The sequence below is a fragment of the Cnephaeus nilssonii genome (genome assembly GCF_951640355.1).
Source record: "Cnephaeus nilssonii genome assembly, chromosome: 16".
NCBI lineage: Eukaryota > Metazoa > Chordata > Mammalia > Chiroptera > Vespertilionidae > Cnephaeus > Cnephaeus nilssonii.
Genome location: NC_137087.1, coordinates 44811627 through 44838062, shown reverse-complemented (window position 1 = coordinate 44838062; position 26436 = coordinate 44811627). Strand labels below are relative to the sequence as shown.

Genomic DNA, 26436 nt, shown 5'->3' with positions numbered 1-26436 from the left:
GTAGGAGCAGACAGAAGTGGACAAGAGGGCAGTCTTCCCGCAGTGACTCAGAACTTTACTCAGGAGAGAAGACCATGACGCAGGGGGCCAGGAGGGCCCCGGGTCAGTTCTTACAGAGCCTGTAGAGCTCCTGGAAGAGACGAGGCTGCCCCTGTGCCAGAAAGGCCCAGGCTGTGAGTCTTACAGGTGACAGAAGAGCTCACTCACCCTCCATGCCGGAGGTGCAGGCTCGGGTCCACTACTGGGTCTTACAGTCCCCATCACTGTGGGCCATCTTTACCTTCTTCAGCTCCTTCTGCAGCTCTGACTCGGCCACCAGGACTTCCTTTGGCTTCTGGTACTATACATGGGGCCAGAAAGGACATAATTCAGTCTCATTCTGCCCTCCCCTCCACTTCACACACACACTCAGGGCCCCTTCTGATCGCTTTGTTCAAAGATGAGGAAACTGAGGCCTACAGGGTTGAATGGTTTGCTCAAGGTCACATGGCTAAGTAGGAGCAGGCCTTGAACCAGAACCCTAGTCTGTGATTTCCATCCCTCCCCATCACCCTCTATCCTCTTCTAGCTGTCAGATTCCTCCCTGAGCCCCCATCCTGCTCTCCCCATGCTGAAACAGAGATGCCTATTCTATAGCAAGTACACCCCACGGGTTAAGGCTAGAACTGGGGACTCCTATGGAATGGGAAGTGGGCAGGGAAAGAGGGAAGCTCTCTCTGACGCAGTGGCTAAGACGTCTAGGTGAATCTTACCGAGATGATCAGGGTGCAGTTGGCATAAGCAAAGCTCAGCAAAGAATCATCCAGAGGTAGCTGGTATCTGTCCAGATCAGTAATGGAGAACTTCTTGTAGTACCTGTGGGGACAAAGAGGTCATGGGTACACCCAACAAGGTGACTCCAGCAATTTGGCATCAGGCCCTGTACTGCTAGGCTTCTACATCGTTCTCTCACTTCCAACAGCCAGAGAGGAAGAAGGGAAGCCAGTTGGAACAGTATTTTGGAGCTTAGTGGCCTTGGGAAGAAAGGAATGAAAGGCCTTACGGCCAGTCCAGCAGAAGAGCAGAACTGGTCATGATTCCTTGACTAACCAGGGATTAGTGACTCACACTGCAGGTTTAGGACTACCAAAGACAAATATGCAGATAGCTCGAGCAAGCCAGCCCTCCTCTGTATCCCAAGCAAATGGAACGTGCGTGCTAACCAGGGACAGAATAAAGACATCTAGGGCAATTCCCCAAAGCTGAGGACTGACAGTTGCCATTTACATGCAACTTCCAATGAAGACCTCAGCTACCTTTTCCTTTGTTGGGGTCTCTTAAGGCCTTATTAGCTGACTCTACTTGTAGGCCAGAGAGGGAAGTACATCACAGGAGAAAGCTCCCTGACGGGCCAAACCATCGAGCTGTCAGGGAAGCTGTATCTCTGGGGCTCTGCACTACTATGCTGGCACAGGTCAGGACTGACGTTCCTTGCTCCTGGTCTGGTGCTTATCACACCAGAGCACAAAGAATGGCCTACTCATTTCTAGCCATAGGCCCTTTTGGCATTTTCCTTGGAAGTGTAGCTAGGCTCTGGTCAGTGGCTGCCAGACCTGTCACCCAGGCACAGCATCACAGCTGCTGCCAGGATGTGTGGGTTGGGAAGGGAAACGCTGCAGGCAGGTGCAAACACTCAAGTGAGGGGCCTGGGGAGGATGGGGCTTTTAATACTTCAGAGGAGCCTGGTCCTTGTGGTGACAGCTACCTTGAGTCCACTTCAAAAGCCCTGATGCCCTGGGGACTCAGAGTTGACATCAATGTAGCACTTTTGCCCCACTCTCCCTGCCCAAATCCCTTAGTTTAGCAGAGGCTCTTCAGGGCCCCTCTCCTCCCAGGTTCCCCACTCCCCACCAAGGTGCTGGGACCCATGGCAGGAAAAGAATGTTTACTTAAAGGCTGACAGTTCAAAAGGAGTGGGGGCTGGGAGGTCCTAATGGCACCATAGGCTTGCTTTATTTTCCAAAGCTCTGCCCCAGGGAAAGGTGATCCATCTGCCTGCAAACTGGAGTGGAATGCTGGCCTCATCCTCTTCCTAGCCAGCCCAGGCTGAGGTCTTTTCCTGGGGCCCTTGGTCTGGCCAGCAAAGGTGGCAGACACTGATAATAGGGGGGAGTCAAAGGTTAAACAGCAAAGATTAGATGAACACAAAGGCTTGTTAGGAAGTGTTAACATCTTCCTTGCAAATATACACAGAAACAGAACTGAGAGAGAAGCAGCTCAGGCACATGCAGCCCAGCCGAACCCAAGGGGCTTGTGTAAGGCTTTGCCCTGTAGACTAGCACCGGACGTCCTTTCTGCGGACCTGCCTTGTGTGCCGGTGGGACAGGGACACTCCTGTGCATCCTCAGAGGGGCACTCTCAAGCTACATGCCCCAGGCTGGGGCAATGGGACCAGTAAAAATCCTGGAGCTTGGCCTCATGGCAATGGCAACAAGATCTAAGGGAGCTTGAGGTGTGTGGCTTGCCTCCTCCTCTGTCCTATACCCACCATCTTTCACGAGCTTAGGGGAATGGAAGCAGTGGGTCTGGAAACTCAGCTTTGTTTTGAGTCTATTCTAATGGGTTTAGTTTATTAGTTGAAGTTAAAATTTTTTCCTTAGAAGCTCCTGACGGGCAGTGTTCAAGGGAGTATGGGGCATCTCTCCTCAAGGAGCAGCCCCCCGCCCCCATTCCCTGACCTTGGGGTTTGCCGTAAGAGGAACAGCACTTGACTTTCTCACCAGCACCTGGGCTAGAGAGAGACCAGAGACCCACGGTACTTCTGCAGAAGCCAAAATACTTAGCCTCAGGCAGCAGACATTTCTTAGGCATCAGCTGTGTCCCAGGCCCTGAGCTGTGAGCCTCAGGATTTGAAGGATGAAGAAACAAGGCCGTGCGGCTGCCTGAAGAGACCATGCTGTATTTCTGTTAGAAGCCAAACTCTTAATAGCAGGTGGTTCCTGGGCTTTTTGCAGACGCCCCAACACTCCTCCCCATTTTCATCTCCCTTCTTTGTTCTCAGTCTCGGCCATACACTGAGAGGTGACATTAATACTCAATCTGTGCCAGGCACTGTTCTACACATTGATTCCTCAAAACAACCTTCTCAGGTTTACTACTACCTCTACACTCCTCTTTTACAGAAGAGGAAACCGAGGCACAGGAAAGTTAGGTATCTTGCCCAAGTCACAAAACTGGTACATGGAGACAATCTAAGAACAAGTGATAATCCCCCAAGTCTGACCCCTCCATCTTTCCACATTCCCACTTCCAAGTAACAGACGACCTGGTATAAGTTCCCTGCACCTGTCCAAGGAGGGGGCAGATATGGGAGGTGGGCTCCCCAGGGATCCAGCCACCCTGCAGTTCTCCGCAGCACTCTTTCTAACACACGGTGGTTTTTCTTTCTGAATCTCAGAAGTGTTCAAAAGACGGGTGGAAGCAAAGGCTCTCAGGAGGGCAGGCCATTTAGCATTGAGCCTCAGTTTCTTCCTCCTCAAATAAAGGAGCTGTCCTAGATAAATTTGAAGTCTGCTGGTGCCAGTCCAACAGGCTGGAATAGGCCAACTTTCTTCATGTGTGCCAAAAGGACAGCTCCTTTTCGGCTATTTCAGAAATGACCTACCACACCCTATCACTCTCCTCCCACTGTATCACCTTCCCCATTCCCAGCCTTTTCCCAACTCATTCTCCCTTGCAGTGAACTGAGAAAGGGCACAGGTCAGGTCTTCAGAGAGACACTGGAGGACAGGGCCACTGTGGACAGTCCTATGGGCCATGCGCCACACACCTCCGGGAGGCACCCTGTACACCTGTAAGCAGGGCGGCCAGAAGAGTCAAGAGAAGTCTCCAGTCAGTCCAGTCCTTAGAAAATCAGTAAGCAAATCTTTCTTTCTTAAACATCAAGGCTCTGGGCAAACTGTTCATTCCTGCCTGTAGTAGCCCCTCCTAGAGAGTCACAATACACATTCACATACTAAAGGCTCTCAAAAGTCCTCCCGAAGAAAAGGTTGTTCATTCCAGAGTTTCCTAAACTTATTTGAGCACAGAATCCTTTTTCTAGCAATGTCTATTAACACTTCCTACAGTGTTAGTATCACCGATGTCAAATCAGTCAAACTCCCTTCACATTGGAATTTCCAAACAATTGTTGAGGACCTGCTTAAGACTGGCCATTTGTACGTACACGTTTTCATCAAATTTTACGATCTGTGAGGTAGGTATGAGTATTCACCTGTGATGGATGAGGAAACCTTGCCCCAAATACTACAACTAATACGTGGCAGAGGCCGGATTTAAGCCGCCATCCTCCTCTTCCAGCACCCTGGCTCATTCCACTTACAGCTGCCAGCTTCTAGGCTAAGACTGAGAACCTTTCTGCACAAACTCCCTTAACAGGAACAGACAGTGCTGCACCGGGGTCCTGGAAAAGCACTTTCTTCCTTCCCTCACCAATACCTGGCCAAGGACATGATACACTGGAATCAATTCCTTCAAGGAAAGTAGCCAGCCCAGTTCTTCAGGGACAAGGCAGGTATGGACAAAGGAACCCTGGGTTTCATTAGTAACCACATTCCAGAATATTAGAACTGGGGCAGGCACAGACTCTCCCGTGAATGAAGAAGTAAAATCAGAGAGTGATGCCATGGTGTAGTGGAAACGGCGGGTGCCTGGGCACTGAGGCCAGGCCTAAATTTACCTTCTGGCAAGTCAGCCCATCAAGCTGATTTTGCAGATACACTTACATAATGGTTAATATATAACACAAGAATAAAAATATGTATGCTGCCAACCTCCAGACGATATGATAATCAGAACAGATTTTAAAAAGTATTCTGAGAAGGTTAAACATGGCTCAAAGAAACAGCCATTAAGTTCTGTTTAATTAGTTGTAAAAAAGGTATAGGATACTTTACTATTCCAGGTAGAAGTTGAAAATGCCACTAAGCTCAGGATTGAGGGTTTAGCGATCCCTCTTGCCTACCTCCCAGCAGAGGGACCGGAGGAAAGCTGAGCTGAGCCAGGCTGGGCCACTGGAGCCAATGGTTAGTGTTGGCTCCAAAGTGGGCACTGACAAACTCATCTTCCCTCCAATCCCTGGCCCCACCCCGTCGGAGGCACTACTCTACCCATCAGTTCAAAAATGTCCCCCCTTCCTTGAGCCCTGAAGTGGGCCTCTAGCCATGGAGCTCCTGGCCAACAGCGCCACCTATGGCTGCATACGCACAGGAGAGGGGACCCAGAGGATCTGTCCTCAGATGAATTTTTTGGTGAGCCAGCTAGCCTCTCTCTTCTCATTCCCTGGTAATCACATTTCTGCCTGATATCTGTATTCGACAGTGACCTCTGGGGGACAAAAGGGAGGCAGCAGCCAGCTCCACAAACTGCTGGGCTGCAGATTCAAGTGCTATCAGAAGCACTTTTGTTCCCAGTTTGGACCCGAGGCCTCCTACGCCAGGGAATGCTTGCTGAAGTACGGAGTTTGTTTTCCTAAAGGCAATTTCTCTGTTGTCTGAAATTGCTAAATTCCACTTTAGGCACTGACTCCTGTTAATGATGAGAACAATAACGGGAATAAAGTGCCTTTTGTCTGAGGGCTTCAAAGTGCTTTATAAACGCAAACCCTTATTATTATGACTTTATATTTATAGACAAGGCCCACTGCAGGGGCTACTGGCTGCATGTACAGCAATAATCCTGAAATTAATTCATTCATCTCCACCTCTTCCCTGTCCCCTTAACCCTGCCAAAGTGATAGGGTGGGGCTTGGGGGGGATCAAAAGAAGTAGGCAGGACCCAGGGCTGCACTGGGGGAGCCCAGGAACCATGCTGCTTCCCTGTGGGCCTGTGGACCTGAGGGATCTGAGAGGGGAGGCTGGCACCACACCATCTGAGAAAATGGACTAGATCCAGCCCATGGATCCAGAGGTCAAGGTCACAATAACCTTGTAACAGAAGCACCTAAGATCATAAGTTAATAACCAGGTGATTCCCTCATCTCATTCATTCAAAAAACATTTACTGAGCCCCAGTATATGCCAGGTATTAGACCAGACACTTGTTCAGTTTCCCTGCCGTGATGGAGCTGATTACATTATTACAGCTGGTCCTGAAGAGAGGAAACCCTTCCGCATTCATTGCCTACTGGGGTTTTAGTGAAGCCCTCCTCCTTCCCTACCTCCCTCCCTCAGCTGAAGAAAGAGGCTTCTCTGCCCACCCCCTCACCCCCAGGGTAGGGAGCAGTCTGAGCCCTAACCCAGGTCCAACCCCACCCCACCCTGCTCAAACAGGCAGGCCACTGTCAACCATGCTGCTTACTTTTTGTTGGTTGTTCTGACAACAACACAGCGCTCCTTCTGGTCCACACAGACACTATAGACATCCTTAGGGTAGGGGAGGTTTCGAATCCGCCACTGGAAACACATCTTGGTGTCCTTGCGCATGAAGATGGGCTGCAGAAGGCAAATCCAACGCCAGGACTGTTCTGGAGGAGGGTAGGAAGGGATGCCCCCCCCCCCCTGCAAATCTCTGCTACAGGCACAATGGGAGACCCTCAGCTCTTCTCAGCTCCCTCTGATGCGTCTATCGCTGTGACATGCCAGGCCTAAGCCCTTGCCCTGGGATGACCACGTCAAAAACCTTTGGGTATTCATTCAGGCAAATATGTCTAGAGCACTGTGCCCAGGTGGGCACACTGGAGATGAGAGGTGAACAAGACATGGTCCCTTTCTTCAAGGGCTGGGAGCCCACTCCCCACTCAGCTCCCCTCCCAAAGACACCTGATAGATAAACATACATTGGCATTGCTTTCCTTGATGAGTTCAGGCCCCAGGTTCCCTGCTCCATGGGGTGCTGGCTCTCCCACCTCAATCTGCCACTGGCCCAAGGCTCCCAGGGCACTTTTTACACGCCACTTTCTTACTGAGGAGAGAAAGAAGCAATGGAATTATGGGGAAAAAAGGGGCTCTGCTCTTTTTTGCTGAATCATCAACATCACACTAGGTAGGTGGAACAGGATAAAAGTGGGAGCTACAGGCTCCTTTGCACTGGCTTTTTGACCTCCCAGACTCTGAAATCTCAGTTGAGCATTTCAACATTAGACAACCTATAAAATTCATATCATGAGTGCCCAGACAAAAGGAATTGGAATATAGCTCTGTAAGAAGCCACATGGAGATAAGAAACCCCCGTTGTGGCTTCCAGAAAGGGGAAGATGGGAGGGTTAGGAAAAGGGTTAACTACTGGTAATTGGGAAAATTTGGATCCCAAAATGTGTGAGTTGACATGCACTCTTCCTCTCTAAAAATGTGCAAAGGAAAAATGAATTAAGAGGGTGAAACTGATAGGCAGATTTGTCTTATGATTCAGAAAATCCAAATGTAGCCCGGACAACGTGGCTCAGTTGAGTGTCGACTATGAACCAGGAGGTCACGGTTCAATTCCCAGACAGGGCACATGCCCAGGTTGCCGGCTTAATCCCCAGCTGGGGGTGTGCAGGAGACAGCCGATCAACACTTCTATCTCATCATTGATGTTTCTATCTCACTCTCCCTCTCCCTTCCTCTCTGAAATCAATAAAAATATTTTTTTTAAAAGTAAGTCCAAATGTATATCTTCACATAGAAGATCTAATGTGAATTTTTTGTGAAGCAGAATCATCCTTTTCCAATGTAAACAGCTATCTCTAATTTACCTTGTTTTACAAGCCAGATGTTTGCATAAAGCTTTTTTTTTTTCAAGTAAGGAACATACATTATGGAAATTGTAAGTGAAAAAATTAGTTCAATGGACATTACCTGGAAAGCCCTGCTGGGAACCCCACTCAACTGTGTCATCAGGGCTGCGGTCATGGGGCAGCCCATCACTGCAGGGGGGCCCTCTGGAGCTGGAGCCTCTCTGCTCCTTTCCCTTCCTGCTGCATTGGGGGTACTCCAGCCTGGGCAGCCCAGGTGCTGCTTAAGGCCAGCAGCCTTCCTAAAGCTGTTGTTAGGAGCGCAACAGCTCAAGAAGGGCAGGGATTCTGCTGCAGCTGTTCCAGTGAGCTGCTTTTTCTGGGCTGGGGGATGAGAGCTATAGTCTGATTCTCCAAACCAGGGAAGCGGTGGGTTTCTTTGAGACTTTTTGAGCAGCTGTGCCAAACCAAAACACCCTCACTGCTCTAAGTAAGGCACGCAAGCTGCACACAAAAGTGTGCTGTAAAATTAGAATTTTCCCTTGAATATGTGCTTTTACAAGGTCTGCTGCATTCTGCAGTATGATTTTATTATGTCTTAGGGCCAAAAATTCTCCCTAGAAACACATTTCCAGGTTTATAATGAAAATTAATATGGAAGAGTAAAACTTGGAAATATGCTTTATAGGCAATTTTTTTTTCACACAAATACTTCTACTCTTTTAAGTGAATGGACTGTGACCGGGAGTATATCCAAATCTATTCATGTAATACAGAACCTCGCTTAACTGGAAGCCAGCCTCCTGGGGCCTCTGTCACAGTCACAAACTCACAAGTGACAAATGCCTCCAAGCAGCAGCTTCTTGTGACAAGACCTACACACCTCACTCTACTCAGTAGGAAAGATCACTCCTGGATTCTCACTCAGACTATGTATATAAAATGCTACATGTAGAATAGGGCAGGAAATGAATTGTTTTCCCAGGCACATTGGCAATAGCATGAGGGGACAGCTCACATCAGGGGCAGTGTCAGAACGACAAAGCACATGGGAGCATTTAGTGTGAGGGCAAATAAGCACCCTTAGACCCTGAGGGCATCGCTATATAATGAAATACAGTCATCACAGATCTTAAATGTGGAGGTTCCCTCAGAAAGCAGCTAGTCCAATGCCTGTGGCTTTAAAATGAGAAATAGTGTTTCTTCCCTTGCCACCACTCTCCAGGGGACAGAGTATGGGGAATTATCAACGCTCAGAGAGATAAACTAACGTGTAAAGCCAAAGCTAAAATTCAGGTCCCCTAACTCCAAGTCCAGAACTTGAATCATTAATAAAAGGCTAAATTATAGTCTATAAATGTTCAATAAGCTTGTACGATATTTTAAAAGGTTCCATTTTTTTTAAAAGTATCTCTACTTCTCTTTTGACATTGTAGCCTCTAAAGGAAAAGCTTTGCTTACTTGAAATATAATTTATGAGGAGTACCTAACTCCCTGGGGCTAGACACGTGAGGTGCTCCTCTAATCAGGCCTTGTTAAATCATCTGTCCTAAAGCTTGAGAACCAGTGTGGCCAGGAGCAGCAATTCTGACTCCAGGATTTTGCACAGAAGCCTTCCCAAGGAGCACACTAAGGAGAAGGAAAATCAGCTACTCATTTCTTTACCACTGACCTTAAAAGCCACTCAGGTCACAGGAATTTAGCACCCTTGGCTATTTCATCTCTTAAAAAAAAATTAAAAAATCTTGGGATTAAATTCTTTGTTAGAATGCAGAAGAAAGTCTCCCTACTCATTCCCTTATAAGATTCAATAAATGACTGTGGTAAAGTCCTTATTCTTTTTCCCCACGGACGTGGCGTGAATGCACACGTGCACATCCACAGTCTTTGTCCTGTCTTTGTTCCTGAACTCAAGGACAGCTCCTGCGGCAACAGAAGACTGTTTCCACCTGCCGTCACTCTGATTTGATTATATGTTAAACCCAAACTGGTGTGTGCAAGGCGGCTCCTTGGGACGCTGTCAGATCTTCCCGGCTGAGCCAGGGCCAGTCCTTGGAAAGGAGACTGTCAATGACCCTGTAAAGGGTCTGATGGGGAATATATGAAGGAAGCAGCGCCGGGGGGCTTTTTCCTAAATCAGCAGGAAGCAGGCTGATGTCCCAGACTGCTTGCTGAAAGGAGGCCCCGTCTTTCAGGTGGGCTGGAAAGTGGAGGTCCTAAAGGCCTCTTTCCCCAAAGCTCCAAGCCCTGGCCCGTTTCCAATGTGGATAATTACATTCTCCCTCCCTAAATACTCCCCGCAGCTTACACTGGATGCAGGATTCTTCTTTTCTGCCCTAAAACACTGCAACATTGCTATGTGGCTATTAAACAGCTGCCACGTCCCATCCCCGAGGAGGCTGAAGGGAATCGAGTGGGTCATTTATAAAGCTGGTGAAGTGCTTGGGAATGAAAGTGCTCAATATCCTCCAACTGCAGCCTGGGGTGGTTAGGCTGGCGGTCAAATACCAAAGCAGATTAGGCCGGTAATCCGAATGTAATCGTTGGGAGATGGCCTGCCCTTCAGCCTCTGCCCCCCGGACATGCTGTGCTCTTCGGGGGCTGGTTTGATGTTCCGATCAGTGTTGTGGGGCCCTTCAGGTTTTTCCTCTGCGACTACATGCAGCATTCACTGGGGGGCAGGAATGAATAGCACTGACAGGGTAGAAAAAAATATGACCCTACTATGCTTATTGACACCAACTGGAGGAACTCCGTCCCAGACGGGTGCCCCACTGGCAAGTCTTCCTCTGTAAATTACTTTCTGGGTTTTTCTAGCAGAAAACCACTTTGGCCAATTATCAAATATATATAATTAGCTTGGAAAATGGAAACTATTCCCATTTATGGCCACAAAAACCCTGTCCATATTCTACTTCATAGAATGCACAAGTAAAAGTCAGCTCAGGCCCTGGGAGTATTTATATTTAAAAGTTAATAATGAGCCCCCTGGTTTGGCTCAGTGGGTAGAGCATCGGCCTGCAGACTGAAGGGTCCCGGGTTTGATTCTGGTCAAGGGCACATGGCTGGGTTGCAGGCTCAATCCCCAGTAGGGGGCGTGCAGGAGGCAGCCGATCAACGATTCTCTCTCATCATTGATATTTCTATCTCTTTTTCTCCCTCTCCCTTCCTCTCTGAAATCAATAAAAATATATTTTTAAAAAGTTAATAATGAACAGTATTTTGCAAGGGCAGCTGCTGAGGATGAGAGGGGGGTGGGGGTAGTTAGAGATGGGTAAAAAAAGGATCAGCTGCTCATAGGGCCCAGTGGTTCTCTCTGCCCATCTCTGTCCTGCTCCCACCAGCCCCTCCTCAGGTTATTCTGAGGAGAGCAAAATTTAGTAAGAAGAAAACAAAACAGGATTAAATATTCTCACTCCCAACAGTATGTTCTTGAGAACTAAAGCATTGGCTCTTAATCAGACAGACCTGGTTTAAATCCTAGCTCAGAAGCTAACCAGTACATGATTCTCAACAAGGTGCTTAACCTCTTACAACTTCCCCATCCCCTTTTTAACTGTATAATGAGGACAACAGGACCTCCTTCAGTGGGCTGTAATGGGGATGATTGCATGAGATAATTCACACGAAGCACTTAGTGTGGTACCCAATAAAAGTTACGGTATTAATGTCATTATTAGGTAAACTTTAGCCAAACAATGTTCTCTGATGAACCTCCATTTCTGCTTTTAAGAAAAAGGAATTTGAGAGCCACTCTCTATCCTCTACTTTCCAAGAGAAGTGACAGGTTAATGTGGGATGCTACCAATGAAAAAACCTGGACTTTTTTTTTTTTTTTTCCATTTTACATTCATGTCCAAGCACAACTAAAAGGCCTGGATTTTCTTTTCTTTTTTTAAATATATTTTATTGATTTTTTTACAGAGAGGAAGGGAGAGGGATAGAGAGCTAGAAACATCGATGAGAGAGAAACATCGATCAGCTGCCTCCTGCACAACCCCTACTGGGGATGTGCCCGCAACCAAGGTACATGCCCTTGACCAGAATCGAACCTGGGACCCTTCAGTCCGCAGGCTGACGCTCTATCCACTGAGCCAAACCGGCTAGGGCTGGATTTTCTTTGTTTGTTTGTTTTTACAGCAGCTATAGCTGTTTGATTTGCGCTGTCTGGAGAAGAGAGGTGTCGCTGGGGGCTGGGGGAGAGGAGCTGCAACTAGTCTCTAGCCTGGTGATGGTGGTGGTTAGCCCACGTGACCTCTGCTTTCATAAGCTCGCCCCTGTTAGGCATTCCAAGGCTGTCACCCCCTGGGAGTGCTATAAATTACAATGCATTGTGAGGATATTACTACTGTATTGGTTTCCACCAAATCAGTGTCATATGCTAAACACATCAAGATTTTTAATAGCACCAGACTAAACCAATTGGGACTAGAGCCCAAGCAGCTCATAATAAGGAGGGATCAACACTTCACTCTGTGACTGAACATGCGCAGGACACACATTTTAAGACTGGAGACTAAGAGAATGCAAACCAGTGTAATCTGTATTGTCAGTTCTGGACATTTATGAGCTGTCAGAAAAAGGGAAAAAGAAATTCCCTCACCAATACTACCTGTCGATCAGTCCCAGGAAGAAATTAAAGTCAAGAATAATGACAAGAAAATAGCCCAGTCCATGATTCCATCATTGGTCTTAGCATTTCAGGTAGAACTTAATAAAGAGACTAACTCCCATTGCTGACAGCCTCAGGCCCTGGGTCAAAGAACCAGCCACCTAGCTCTGGGAAGTGAGTTAATGCTGATGTACAGACCTGGGAACAGCGAATGGACAAATCAAATAATTCCCAGAAATCCAAGCTGGAGCCTCTATTCATGAGCCTATTCTTAAAGGAAAAGAGCTACAGAAACACAAGGTACAATGGTACAAATTACCATTTCTACCCCCTACTTCCTTTGATTCATTCTCCAAGGTAACTGTCATATTTAACAGAGCTAACTCTGAGGCTAAGTCAGAAGCTGCTGCCTCTGATGCTTGTTTATAGTGTGGCCTCAAAAAACAAGAAAAAAACAAACAAAAACACACCAAACACTGTAGTGAAAACGTGCCCTTACCACTATTCAGCCTACAAGGTTCACTTCCAGTTTCACCTTTTCTCAAGTTTTTCCCAACAGATTCTCCACATCCCCATTCCCACCTGAGAAAAACTCCTCACGATTTAATTTGTTTTGGGTTGAATGGTCAAACGAACTCCCACTCCACCTCTGGTGCCCAGCCCTGACCTCAGGTTATTCTCAGGAACAATCTTGCTTCCAAGGCCTCGGTCTCCCCGGCTTCCCCATTTGGTGCAGGGCTCCTCCCTCAAGCCTCAGGCGCGGTGTGTGCTTGGGTCACCCCAAGTGTTCCTGAGGGCCTGCTGGGAGACCCTGTCACTTACCAAGCAGTTCACTTGTCTTCTCGTCATATTCTTCGGCCATTTCCTTCCCGTCTGGGAACAAATAGTGCACCTTCCTTCTCCCTAAGCACAAAGCAGAGAGCGCCTTACTCCCAAGCCTCCTCTTGCCTTGTCCCTTACAGATCAAGGGGTCTAGCTGGGAAGCACCAACAGCCTCGGGCTTACTGAGAAGCCCACCCAGGGCCTCCCACTCGTTGCCAAACATCACCCATCAATTACTTTAAGATATGTCCTGGGTCTCTCTTCCTTCTTGAAGATTTCTTTCAATGTATCTTTGCTCTTCTGTTTCCTCTACCAGCCATAGCTCCATACGTCTTTCCATCTGTTAAGCTTCTCCTTGCTCTTCAAAACCCAGCTCAAACATCACTGCCACTGGGAAGTCTTCCTAAACTATCACCCCGGCCAAAATTTGCTTCCTTGTTTGCGCCTATCTAATGCTTTATTTATATCCATAGTGGAGAATTTGCATATAACATGATAGGTTTAAAAGCATCTATCTCCCCAGGAATGATATCATATTTATCTTTCTCTCCCCAGTTTCTAAAACCAAGCTTATATTCTCGGGATATTTAAGTGGGCTTCTCAACTAAGTACTCCCTCTAACCATGCCGTCATTTTGCCTTCTTCTGCACACCTCTAGGCCATTCCTATCATATAGCCACACAATGTTAGTCCCCATATGTTTCCTTTTTAAAAAAAAATATTTTTATTGATTTCAGAGAGGAAAGGAGAGGGAGAGAAAGATAGAAACATCAATGATGAGAGAGAATCATTGATCGGCTGCCTCCTGCACGTCCTCTACTGAAGATCGAGCCTGCAACCCAGGCATGTGCCCTTGACTAGAATCAAACCAGGGACCCTTCAGTCTGCAGGCCGACGCTCTATCCACTGAGCCAAACCAGTTAGGGCCCATGTGTTTTCTTCATAGCATTTACCTTAGTTATGATTTTACATCTGTGTGAATGATTACTGCCTGTGTCTTCTACTAGATAAGTTGGGCTTATCCCCCCTGCCTATGGCTTCCCTAGTACCAAGCACAGTACCTGGCATATAGAAGGAGCTCAACTAAATATTGATTGAAAGAATGGATGAACAGTGATTCATCTTTCATTGAAAGAATGAAAGAACCCAAGGGAGTATCCTATCCTGTCTCTTCCATCAATGTAGTGTAATCAGAGCATTTTTGTAAAAGTGGCTATGCCTTCCCTTCCTTTTAACAGATGGGTAAGTGGATATAGGTAGGCTCTTCAGTGAGACTAATAACAGAGAACTAATGCCCAGTAGGCAGGTCCAACACACATTTGATGAATAAGAGCCCCAAGGCCCTTAACCAAAGTATTAGCCAAAACTTGCAATTGTATCCTATCTACCAAGCCTTTTTTCTTGTTCAATTCACTCCTCTGGGACACTGTTCTCTACAGTTGTTCCTAATATGATATATTCTGGGGAAACTCACCCCCAAAATTTGCATGTCTTTCAGCAGGCCTTTAGGTCACACCATCCTCAATCATTTGGATGGCTCAAAGAGTTGGAAGGAGTTTTTCTGTCAGGAGTGGTACAAGGTGTTGCCTGTGAGTAGCTGAGGGTGTCTGGCCTGAGGGTGTCAGTCTTCAGTCCAGAAAGGATGCAGTGCTTACTATTGGCCAAGTACTTTATGGTTTTTGTTTGCATTTAATTCTCATTTAATAATCCTATGGGCCCCCATTACCTGAATTTCACAAATGAGGAAAACTGAGGCTTAAAGGTCATACAACTTGCCCAAGGTCATAAAGCTAGGACATGATGGGTCCAAGCTTAAACTCACTTGAGCCCTAAGTCCATGCTCTAATAACCATACTAGGATAATTTGTATGGCTTTAAATATTTTTAAGGTTAATACCATTCCATGGGTTTACTGGTCATTTTCTAGTGAATTACCTGTTTAGGCCTTAGCCTATTTTACTTAGGTACCCATCTTTTTCTTACTAATCTAATTGAGCTTTGTATATATTAACCATGTGCCATATATATTAGCCATGTGTCATATATGCTGCAAATATTGGTTCAATTGCCTTTTAACTTTGTTTTAAAGTGAGTTTCCCCAAACAAAAGTGCTTAATTTTTATACAGTCAACTATTTTTCCTTTGTGGTTACTACCCATAAGTTGCACTTAGAATATCCTTCTTTACCCAAAGATTTTTTAAATATTTATTTATACTTCATTCTAACACAGAATGAAATTATTATATAGGTATGTATATATGTATGTTGATATAAAATTTTTAAGTACATTGGTATGATATTTTGTTAAAAAATATCTGTGAGTGGTCCTGCTGGTGTGGCAAGAGGTCACTGGTTCGATTCCTGGTCAGGGCACACGCCCGGGTTGCGGGCTCGATGTCTTTTTCTATCTGCTCCAATACACACCTTGGCACATAGTAAAGCCTCCCTCGATGCTGTGTTTAACACAAGCCAATGAGCAGCTGATTTTAATTTCCATGCTTCCCTGATTGGCCTCTGCCTGTGGATGTGAGTCCCCAGTTGGTAACCTAAAAGCTACAGGAATTTAGACCTAATTCATTCTGGCTACCAAGTGGGTCCAGGAAGGGACCCTGAAGTACAAGGAGGGCCTGCACTGGCCAATCCTAGAGTGAAAGTCAGGGTTCCATACACCTGTGCCCATCTCTTCCAGGCACAGCCCCAGGCCCTTGCTGTCTCCCCTAAAGACTCAGGGAACATTTAGAGGTTCGCTTACAAACAACATTACAACCGGAAAGCACCTCAGAGATAAGAGGGAGCCCATCCAGCTCATTTGACCGATGAGGAAACTGAGGTCCAAACAAGTACAGAGAACAACGAGAGAGCCCCGTGATTTAATGGCAGAATCGTAACTAGAACCCAGGTCTCCCGCCCTTCCAAGGCACCAGGCTGCCTTCAGCAATAGAACCCCAAGACTGAGGTTCATGGGATCCCAGGTCAGTTGTACCACTGTCTGGTTGGGGCATCTGGGACTGGTCTAAAACCTTCCTGGATCAGTTTCCTCTGCTGTAAAATGGGGTGAAAATTTAACAGCCTTTCGGGACAGCGGTGCGGAGCAAATGCCATAACGAATGTGAAAGGAATTATGTGTTTATTTATTAGTAACACAACTCCGAGCGGAGCGAGGTGGTATACAGGACACCAGGGGATGTCCAGAGATGCGTGTTCCAGTTACGTCATCTCCCTGGGCCTCAGTTTCCTCATCTGCAAATGTAGGACCGGGCTTGGGTGGCGGCCGCGACGCTTTCAGCTCTGCGCCCCCGGCCGAGGCCCTTCCCGGAGGCGCGAGCGCGGAGGGCCGGACCCTGGGGGAAGAACGAGGGAACTCGCGGGGCGCCTCGAATTACCGTCCTGCAGCAGCGCAGTCTTCTCGGCCGCCCGCAGACTCTCCAGCCAGCCTGTCACCGCCATCTTCCCTCCGCCGAGCCGTGCGTCCGACCGCTACCATGACGACCGGCCCGCCCAGGGTCACTTCCGGCTGACCCGGAAATGGTTCTGGTCATTTTCCTTTCTCCTCCCCCCACCCTCCCTTCATCCTCTCTCATTGGCTGCCCTGCTAAGTAAGTAGCAGTTTACTCTTGCTCAACCCCTGGGGGGTTTGCTGGGCCTGAAGCGGACCCTGCCCCGGACCGAATCCAGGGAGTGGGGCGGGGTCCTCAGGGCAGGGTCCGGACAAGTCACCCCTCCTATGGCCTCCAGCTGGGATAGTCCCGAGCGCGCTCCAGCTGCGACCGCAGCGGATGCTCCACACCTGCCGGAGGCTTCACCCCCAGCTGTGAGGCTGAGATTCCCCCAGTCCCGGAAGGCGCTGCGCACCTGCTGTTGCTGTGCCTGGTCTTCCCGCACCTGCGGGGCTGAGCACCGCCTTGCCGAGAAGCCTGCGACCTGGGCAGGTGCAGGGTGTTCCCCCTGCCTTCCTAACTTCCCACCCTCACACTCGCACCCCCAGTTTTCCTCTGCGGGTCAGTGATAGGGGGAGAGAAAGATTATGTGGCGTTTGTGCAGAGTTCCACCCAATCTCCACTCCTCTTGGGAGCTCAAGTCCTTCCTGAAGATATAGCTCCATTTCCTAACTTGGCATCCCCTTTAGGGAAACCCCTTTTAGATGCAGCAGGGCAGACACTGAATCTTTAGAGCAATCCCTCTGAGGAATGATACTGTTTAGTGCCCCCCCCCCCAAAGTTTCCCCAATAGTTTCATTCTTCCCCCTCCCCCCATTTCCCCAATACTCTGACTTGGAAAGGCTGGTGAGTGTAGAGCTAGGCTAAGCCACTGAAGTTCAAATGGGTTTGGGGAGACCCTGGGGAACTGGGCTACTGCCCCCAAGGCCTGGTCAATAGAGATCCCACCTCCATAGTCAAAGGAGTTGGGGAACCCCAGTTCTCGGTTTCTACATGACAGCTGCCCTGATCAACCCTCAAACAGAAAGGCCAGGATCCAGCCATACCTCAATGGACCCCAGGGGCATCTTGAAGGCATTTCCCAAGCGGAAGAAAATCCTTGCCAATCCATCATCAAAAGCACCTGCAAAGATTCCCAAGAGGGAAGACGAAGAAGAAGCAAGAGGTGAGCGAACCCAATCTCAGAACCCACATTGTTCATGGCCAGAAGCAGATAGAGCTGACTCTGCCTGCCCAGGGCCTGCAGGTTGGTTTATACCTGCCTTGCAGTAGGCTTGGTCCCAGGTCTTTGACAGACCACCTGCTGTTATCTTCTACTCCACCCTGAGACCTCCATTAATCAGAAAGCACTCTCTAGTCCCTAAGGAAATGACCAGCAGAATCCTTTGCTCTCCAGGAGGTTCCCTGCAGTGTGTGTGTGTGTGTGTGTGTGTGTGTGTGGTGGGGTGGGAGGCGGGAGGGGCGGGGGGGGGGGCAGAAATCCATCTCAGGCCCCTAGAGTTAAAAGATATTTTGTAGCCAAATTGACAAATAGATGGCAAAAACTTACATCGGGTGGGAAGGAAGGATCTATTAGAGTGTGAGGCCTATAAGGTATATATGCCTTGTGCCTGGTATACAGTAGGTATCTATGAATACTTGTTGAAAGAATAAGTGAACAAAGTGGTTTATAGGATGCCTACAATGTGCCAGACACTGTTCTAGTTTGCCTCTTACATCAAGTGGTGACACATGAGGAAATGAACTGTGTGCTTGTGGTGGAACCCTCAGAAGACAGGTTGCCTGAATGGAAGAAAAATGATTGTTTGGGGTAGAAGACTATAATGGGATCATTCGGATCAGGTCTGAAAGTTATGACAATTAGGCATATGGATATCTCCTCCACAGAGTGGCTGAGTTCCCTGCGGGCCCATGTTGTGCCCACTGGCATTGGGCGAGCCCGGGCAGAACTCTTTGAGAAGCAGATTGTCCAACATGGTGGCCAGATATACTCTGCCCAGGCCCCAGGGGTCACTCACATTGTGGTGGATGATGGCATGGACTGTGAGCGAGCCCTTCGCCTCCTTAGACTGCCCCGGCTGCCCCCAGGTGCTCAGCTGGTAAAGTCAGCCTGGCTGAGCTTGTGCCTGCAGGAGAGAAGGCTGGTGGACACGGCAGGATTCAGCATCTTCATCCCCAACAGGTGGGCTGATCCCAGTCTTTCCTCAAATGTTTTCTGGCGGCATCTTGAGCTCTTTCTTTGGGTTATTAGAAATAACTCTCATTGTCTTAATTGTATACATTAGAAAACCATTGTTTCTGAGTAGGGAAGGATTGAGAGCAGAGCTAGGGTGAGACCTCTGGTGTCTTAACATCCCATCACCATCCCGGCAGGTACCTGGACCAACCACAGCTCAGTAAGGCAGACCAAGACTCTTCTCCCGGAGCTTGTGAGGCTCTGCTCAGGACAGCCCTCTCTCCTCCCCCTCCTCCCACTAGACCCGTATCTCCTCCCCAGAGGAGAGAAGAAGCGCCAAACGCCCAAGCCCAGGTAAGGAGCCTTTCAGCCCCAACAGCTCACTTTCCCTGGAAACTGGATCACAGAAACAGGGAGAGCCTAGTGGTTGTTCGGAAAGTCCGGGGCCCCTGAGAGAGGAGGGCTCTCTTATTGTGAAGCCGTTTAGCTCTTCCCAACACTCATCCCTCCTATATTTGCCCAGATCCTATCTACCACATGCCGCTGGGCACCCTAGGGCTGGACCAAGAAGTCAAGTGGAACACATCCCCACACTTAAGGAAACCAAGTCAGATGCAGAAGACCCAGCCTAATTCTTGGGTTTACCTGGGAGACTCAACCCCCACCTTTGAGGAGCATTCCCGGGGGCATGAATTTATTGTCTCCTCTTCTTCCTTACCTCAAGCCTGGCTCTGATGATGAAACCAGTGACGGGGAAGAGACCCAAGTTAGCGCAGCTGATTTGGAAGCCCTGATCAGTGGCCGATACCCCATCCCCCCTGAGGGAGATGGTGAGCCTAGCCCAGCGCCCGAGGGTCTGAATAAGTGGGTCTGTGCACAGCCTTCGAGTCAAAAGGCGAACAACTACAACACCCACATCACAGAAAAGCTGGACGTGCTGGCCAAAGCCTACAGCGTCCAGGGAGACAAGTGGAGGGCCCTGGGCTATGCCAAGGCCATCAATGCCCTCAAGAGCTTCCACAAGCCTGTCACCTCCTACCAGGTACTTGGGGGCTAGGGCGGGGGATGCAGAGGGGTGGGATGTGGTCTTCTCTTTGCTGGTTAGAGGTTGGTGGAGGCACTGGCCACAAGTGGGGATCAGGTGGAGTGGTTAAGATTTTATGATGTCTGGGAATCGCACAAAAGAAAAAAAATGGGGAGACTGATGAAAGCAGTTTGGCAAAATCTTGATAATTGTAGAAGCTGGGTATTGGTTACTTGGGGGTTTGTTACACTGTTCTCTCTACTTTGGAATTTTTTCCATAATAAAGTTTTTAAAACGTTTAGACTCTGGAGGCCAACAGAGCCATGTTTGAATTCTGTTTTCCATCATTCACTAATTGTGTGACTTTCGGCAAGTTACTTAAACCCACTGAGTGTCTGTTTCTTCACTAGTGAAAAGAGACTAAGAATAGTAAGAAATCCAGTGTTCTGTGAGGACTAAATGAGATGATCTCTGTGGTGCACAGTTAGGCCTCAGTAAATGTTGGCTCTCTATTGTGATGATGATGACTAGTGTCACCATTATTGCCTTTTTTCTACTTCCTGTGCTGATCTCCACCCCTCTGGGAAGCAAAAGACAACTTAACCATCCCATTCCATCCAAACCTCTCATCTTCAGTTGTGCCCAAGCTTTGCATAGCCATTAATTGCCACCTGGCTGACTGGCTTTTACTGGACATCTGCTAAAGGAGTCAGCTTCCCCACCCTCTGGCCCTATCCATCCCATCTCCTCACTCTTTCTTCCTGCCTCTGCCAACCCCTTCCTCTAGGAAGCCTGCAGTATCCCTGGGATTGGGAAACGGATGGCCGAGAAGATCATAGAGATCCTAGAAAGTGGACACCTGCGGAAGCTGGACCACATCAGCGATAGCGTGCCTGTCTTGGAACTCTTCTCTAATATTTGGGGAGCTGGAACCAAGACTGCCCAGATGTGGTACCAACAGGTCATACCTTGCCCCAGGCCCCTCTCAGTTTTGCTGTGTCTCAGAGCTCCTGACCTACAGTTCTCTTACCCTGTGCTCTGAAGGGAATGAACCCAGACTATAGGGAGACCATTTTTCATGTAGACCCCTCTCCTAGCTCCCAGAACTGCCCTGTGGCTTGGTATACTTGAGGCATTAATCTGTGGCAGAGACGAGAAGTATGTTTCTCTGTTTCAGACCAGCAAGGGCCTTTCTGAAGAGGCCAGGCCTCAGGGCTGAGTATCCAGAGCAGTAGTTCCCGAATCTGGCCTGTCCAGATTCACCCCTAGACCAACAGAGTCATGTTTTAGGCTTGTGGCAGGGCTCGACTGGGGCTTGTCTTCCGTGCCTCCTGCCTTTCCCAAGTCCACTGATTACAGACCCAACTGCTCCCCGGGGAGGTCCTGCCTCCCGTCTTCCTCAGTCTGGGGGTGATGGAAGCCTTGTGTGTATGCTCATCCACTGCCTCTTCATTGGTCCTGGATCCTCATGGTGCCCCAACTGGCTTCTTTTCTCCAGGGTTTCCGGAGCTTAGAAGACATCCGCAACCAGGCCTCCCTGACTACCCAGCAGGCCATTGGCCTGAAGCATTACGATGACTTTCTGGAACGCATGCCCAGGGAGGAGGCTGCCGAGATTGAGCAGACAGTAAGCAAGTGTCTCAGAGCAGTGAGGAGAGCCAGGCCCTGCTGGAAGGTCAGGGCCTGGCTCAAAGCCAAGAACTCCTGATCCCTCAGCTGGGGAACCTAACAGGCAGAGGAAGCTGTGGGCCACCAGAGGTTAGGATCAGGGCGGAAAGAGCGAGTCAAGACTAAAGCTCTGGTAGGGAACTACTTAAGGACATTGGGATGTGAGCTGTACTAGGTTAGGCTGGGTCAAGGCAGAGGTTCTGAACATCTGTGATTCACAAACTTCTTTGAGAACCTGGTGAAAACGTTCTCTCGAGAAGTTGTACAAATGTACAGCATTTTATATCTCTTTCCAGACGTACGGACTTTCTGCAGCCCACCTGTTTGGGGTAGAGTTGGTGAAGAAGCCCAGTGCAAGTAGGATTAAGTTTGGGGTTAGAAGAAAGCTAGATGAAGAAGTGAGTTAAGGTTAGGCCTGAATTAGGAGTAAGTTTTCTTAGTATTGGATGCTTTTAGTTAAGATTCGTGGTTGCCCTAGAAATAAGGTTTGGCCAAGATTAGGGTTTGGTTTAGAGGTGGATTATGGGTCAAGTTCATATAACTGGCGTTGGGATTAGGAGCTGGTTGCTGTGGACAAGGTTTGCTTACTTTGGTCTAGGACGCTGATATCGGAAACTCCACGGAAACTCTATGGACAGCTTAGTTGAAATCACTGCCAGCTCTTCTCCAGGCCACAGGAATCAGGCTGGCGCAGGGGGATGAACAGGCCCCTTTGTTCACCCATCACCAGGCCTGGTGTCAGTGATGACACCGTCACTCAGCCACGGTGTCCAGGCAAGGAGAATGCCCCAGTGAGCCTCCGGGCCCTCCTGCCCACCTTGCCCGCTCCCCCATTGAAGGGCTCCAGCCTGGGAGTTTTTGATGGGATTACTCACCCTAGGCCGCCTCCCATCTTCTTGGGAGGCTCAAGAAGGGAGTGAGGGGATTAGCAGAGCCCCTTGTCAGGAGAATTGAGGTGTCATGGTTGAGGGTATTCAGGGCCTCAGAAATCTCAGTATCCTGGGGTGGAGGCGGGAGGCTATCTGCATATGAAAGGCCTTAGTGTCTCTGGGTAGAAGCTAATGGGCTTATCCCTCTCAATGAGGGATGACCCTTCAGCTGACAGTCTCCTCTGTCACAGCTCACTCCTCACCCCGTCTCATTCCTCCAAGTAAGGATGTGAACATTGGCTCAGATTTGCCTTCCTCTCTCCCTTTACCTCCCTCTTCTTCCCTCCCCTCCCCTCCCCACCATCACAGGTGTAGCTCTATTTCTGGCCTCCTCTCCTCTCCTCTCATCACAGATGTAGTTATATTTCTGGGTTCCATTTTCCCCAGGCTTGGGTCCAGGCCACCCTGCCAGCCACCTGTTCAGGCCTCAAGCCCCAACTCACACTCTGCCTATCGTACTCAATCCATAGATACCCCAGGCTGCTGAGACCTGGCTGAGGGCTTTCAGGTCCCGGCCCTTTGTCCTAAGTGGGTTTCACAGACCTGGCACATGGGATGGGGAGGGGCCACCAGAAGGCGTGTCTCTCTGCTCTGAAGGAGCCCTAAAGGGAAGATCAGTGCTCTCCCTCAGAATCAGCATCTTCTCCGTCTCTTTCTCAGCCTGCCTCCCGGGTTGAGCGTCCTAGTGAAGCTAGAGAAGTGCTGCTCCCCAGGGTAGATCTCTGGCCTCTGTTCCCTGGGGCCCATTCCCTACGGCCTTGTTCACGTACCAGGGATTGGCTTGGGGCTTAAGCTGGGAGGTGGGCTCCTGGGTCAGGGAAGGCCCTTGTGCTGACACAGGAGAGGAACTCCTGGCAGAGCTTAAGGTCCACAGCCCCTCAGCCCCACTGCTCTTTCCCAGGTCCGGGAATCGGCTCAGGCCTTCAACCCTGGGCTGTTGTGTGTGGCCTGCGGTTCCTACCGACGGGGGAAAGCAACCTGTGGTGATGTGGACGTGCTGCTCACTCACCCGGATGGCCGGTCTCACCAGGGCATCTTCAGTCGCCTCCTTGACAGCCTTCGGCAGCGAGGTATAAGCTCCGTCTCTGGGTGAGCAGGTTGGCAGGGGCCAGGGCAGGGCTAGGCGGCCCCCAGGAGGGAGAGCCTCAGAGCCACAATCTCTAGGCGGGAAGCAGGGCAAGGTTGCTTCATGAGAATCCCACCTTGTGGCCAGAGCCATTTCAGGGAAGAGATGAAACAGCCCCACACCGCACAGGTGCTCAGTACCACCTGCAGGTTGCGTGTCTCATCTGATCCTCCTGTGACACTAGGGGGTGGGAGGAATTTCTATGCACATTTTACAGGTAAGGAGACAGGCCCAGAGAGGGCAAGGTCACCCAGCAAGTAAATGGGTCACCTGGGACTAGAGGACCCAGGATGATCCGGAGAGAGCTGGGAGGATGGGATGGCCCAGGCCTGGCTCCTAGCCCTCCCATCAGCCCTCCTATGTCGGGCCAGGGTTCCTGACTGATGACTTGGTGAGCCAGGAGGAGAACGGTCAGCAGCAGAAGTACCTGGGTGTGTGCCAGCTCCCAGGACCAGGGCGACGGCACCGACGACTGGACATCATCATTGTGCCCTACAGCGAGTTTGCGTGCGCCCTGCTCTACTTCACCGGCTCTGCCCACTTCAACCGCTCCATGCGGGCTCTGGCCAAGACCAAGGGCATGAGCTTGTCGGAGCACGCCCTCAGCACAGCTGTGGTGCGGGACAGCCGAGGTCTCAAGGTGGGGTCTGGCCGAGTGCTTCCCACCCCGACTGAGAAGGATGTCTTCAGGCTCCTAGGCCTGCCCTACCGAGAACCAGCTGAGCGGGACTGGTGACCATGGTCGAGGCGGAAGGGGTACCCATTGGACCAGCTGCCCCACCTGGCTTTCCGGTACTCCTCTCTGGCTAAACCTCACCACTTCAGTCACCAGCTCCCTGGGCCTGAGGGAAAGGGCCAGCCTAGCTCCCAGGGCCTGCCCTGCCCTCCCTGACAAGAGCAGGCTGCTCTCCCTTCGGCTACACAGCTGCCCTTGGTAGAAGCTTGCACGTGGCCCATTGCCTCACGTTAAGCAGGAACAGGTGGCTGGTTTGAAGCCAGCTCTTGTGCTGAAGGCCCGGGCATCCCCTTCCTCTACCCTGAGGAGGGTCTAGCTGCTGGGGGTGGGATGGGGCTGCAGGGGTGAGGCGAGCAGCTCTGGCCCAGCATTACCCAAGACCCTTTGGAGCAGGAGAATGAACCACTTCGCGTACTCCCTCTACCCACCCCACTTCCTGTGCAGCTGGAGGTGTTGGGAGAGGGTGCCTCAGGCTCCGTGAGGACAGCATTGGAAGGCCCAGGGGCCCAGTAAAGTGCATTGACATTCAGCCTGCCTGGGGTCTGAGCTGCTGCAGCCCCTGCCTGCCTTCCACCAGGTGGGCATGAAGAGGGGCCTGAGTGGGAGCCCAGAAATGCAAGTTAGCTGCTCTTCTGTAGGCCGGGCCCGAGTCAGCTCCTGAGCCCAGAAGGACACTGGTGGACGTGGAAAGGGAGAACTCCTGGGGTCAGGCATTTAGGGGTGCCTGTCTTCCCATCAGCACCTCCTGAGGGCCCTGCCCTGGAACAGGCTCTCTGGGAACATGAACAAAGACTAGCCCAGTTGGCATGGCTCAGTGATTGAGCGTCAACCTGTGAACCTGGAAGTCATGGTTCGATTCATCGTCAGGGTACATGCCCGGGTTGCAGGCTCGAACCCCAGTGTGGGGTGTGCAGGAGGCATCTCATCAATGATTCTCTCTCATCATTGATGTTTCTCTCTCCCTTTCCCTTCCTCTCTGAAATCAATAAAAAAATATTTTTTTAAAAAGTGGCAAAGACTCATTAGGAACAACTAAGTGGTGACCTGTGTGCCATTGTCAAGGGTGAAGCAGTCAAGGAAGGCTGCCTGGAGGAGGGGAGGGGCAGACTGGCAGGGAAATAGCCTATTTGAGAGGTTTAAGCAGGCTCTGGAAAGAACAGGAACCCGCTTTAGAGGGGCTGCGGTATGCTGGGAGTCGGGAGAAGGCTAGGCTGGTGGGGGACGGAAAGTCAAGCTGAGGGCTGAGTTCGATAGAGCAGATAGGAGCCAGTCCAGCTAGTGGCATCGAGATCGTTTTCAGAGGCTGGACCTTGCAGGATGGAGAATTCGGTGGGGGGAGTGGGGGGATTGGGAGAATTTGGTGAGGGGAATGAAGGTATGGGGGGATTTTTAGAGCATAAGGGGAGCTCTGGGTGCAGAGCTGGGCTCAAACCTGAGTGCACTGGCTGCGAGGCAGGGTGGGGTCGGTCTCTGTCAGTAACTTACAGGGTCCCAGAGCTGCCCTTTGTTGACCTGGTTTCAGTCAGGGGACCCCAGCAGCCTTCGTTCAGAACCCTGACGTCCAAGCCATGCGGCCTTGTGCGCATGGGCCATGCAGGGAAGGAACCGAAGGCCAGGGAGTCCGAGGCCCCTGTCTCAGCTCAGTACCAACCAGAGACAGCTCCCTCACAGGCCTGGAGACCTTGTGAGGCGGGAGCCTCTCCCTCAGGGCTTCTGCTCCCAGGCAGGTGAGGCTGCCCAGGGCCTGGAGTGGACAAGAGGAGCTGGGGAATCCCTGGGCACCCCAGGAGTTAGGGCTGCTTTTGTCCTTGCTCCAGGCCTGCTAGTTCTACTCGGGACTGCGCCCTCGGGGCCCCCATCCCCAGAAAGGTCAGCATTGGCAGAAGCCCGAAGCCTGGGATGGTGGGGTCCAAACGAGGCCATTGCGTCTCCTCTCCTTTTGTTTCCCACTTCCATGCCCCTAGTCTCAGCCGGCACGGAGGAACTGGGCCTCAAGGGCTAGGAGAAACGGCAATCAGTGGATCTTGGGGTAGCTTGGCCAGTTAACCTATACACAGACCTCCCCAGAACCAAGGGGAGGAATAGTGCTGACTTCTACGTCTGAAACCAGGGGCCCCCATTCCTGCCACCCCCCTCCCATCAGGAGACTCCGAATTCCAGAGACCACCTTCAGACCAAACTCCTGGTTCCCCCTGGCGAGGGCACAGGAAATCAC

The 26436-nt window shown here is 50.1% G+C and overlaps 2 protein-coding genes across 11 annotated transcripts; one reads left to right on the top strand and one right to left on the bottom strand.

Annotated features, from left to right (window-relative positions):
• Positions 1-201: 201 nt before the first annotated feature.
• DPCD (deleted in primary ciliary dyskinesia homolog (mouse)) lies at positions 202-16665 on the bottom strand. Of its 2 annotated transcripts, none has more exons than XM_079793779.1 (6): positions 16509-16665; positions 13125-13205; positions 6815-6939; positions 6337-6502; positions 753-855; positions 202-340 (listed from the first exon to the last, which is right to left on the bottom strand). In XM_079793779.1, the coding sequence occupies exons 1-5, from the start codon at positions 16570-16572 to the stop codon at positions 788-790; spliced, it is 504 nt and encodes a 167-aa protein (XP_079649905.1). In that variant the 5' UTR covers positions 16573-16665; the 3' UTR covers positions 202-340; positions 753-787. The 2 variants fall into 2 exon arrangements, with proteins under 2 accessions (XP_079649905.1, XP_079649904.1); XM_079793778.1 differs by having other exon boundaries at positions 6337-6470; positions 16509-16640.
• Positions 16544-25178, top strand: POLL (DNA polymerase lambda). 9 transcript variants are annotated; one of them, XM_079793774.1, is made up of 9 exons: positions 16544-16721; positions 17591-17727; positions 18651-18744; positions 18936-19092; positions 19463-19780; positions 20550-20723; positions 21261-21389; positions 23261-23429; positions 23857-25178. In XM_079793774.1, exons 1-9 carry the CDS (start codon positions 16651-16653, stop codon positions 24219-24221), a joined length of 1614 nt encoding a protein of 537 aa, XP_079649900.1. In that variant the 5' UTR covers positions 16544-16650; the 3' UTR covers positions 24222-25178. The 9 variants fall into 9 exon arrangements, with proteins under 9 accessions (XP_079649900.1, XP_079649899.1, XP_079649902.1 ...); XM_079793773.1 differs by having other exon boundaries at positions 17591-17808; XM_079793769.1 differs by having other exon boundaries at positions 16545-16721; positions 18450-18744.
• The last annotated feature ends 1258 nt before the right edge of the window (positions 25179-26436 follow it).

What these genes read in the sequence shown, in the direction of transcription:
- POLL (XM_079793769.1), top strand. Translation starts at nt 16,651, where the DNA reads ATGGTTCTGGTCATTTTCCTTTCTCCTCCCCCCACCCTCCCTTCATCC. An exon ending in AGACGAAGAAGAAGCAAGAG is followed by an intron (nt 17,728 to 18,449) that starts GTGAGCGAACCC and finishes TCTCCTCCACAG; the next exon opens with AGTGGCTGAGTTCCCTGCGG. An exon ending in TGACAGCCTTCGGCAGCGAG is followed by an intron (nt 23,430 to 23,856) that starts GTATAAGCTCCG and finishes ATGTCGGGCCAG; the next exon opens with GGTTCCTGACTGATGACTTG.
- DPCD (XM_079793778.1), bottom strand. Translation starts at nt 16,572, where the DNA reads ATGGCGGTGACAGGCTGGCTGGAGAGTCTGCGGGCGGCCGAGAAGACT. An exon ending in GACTGCGCTGCTGCAGGACG is followed by an intron (nt 13,206 to 16,508) that starts GTAATTCGAGGC and finishes CTTTGTGCTTAG; the next exon opens with GGAGAAGGAAGGTGCACTAT. An exon ending in GTCAGAACAACCAACAAAAA is followed by an intron (nt 856 to 6,336) that starts GTAAGCAGCATG and finishes TTGTCCCCACAG; the next exon opens with GTACTACAAGAAGTTCTCCA.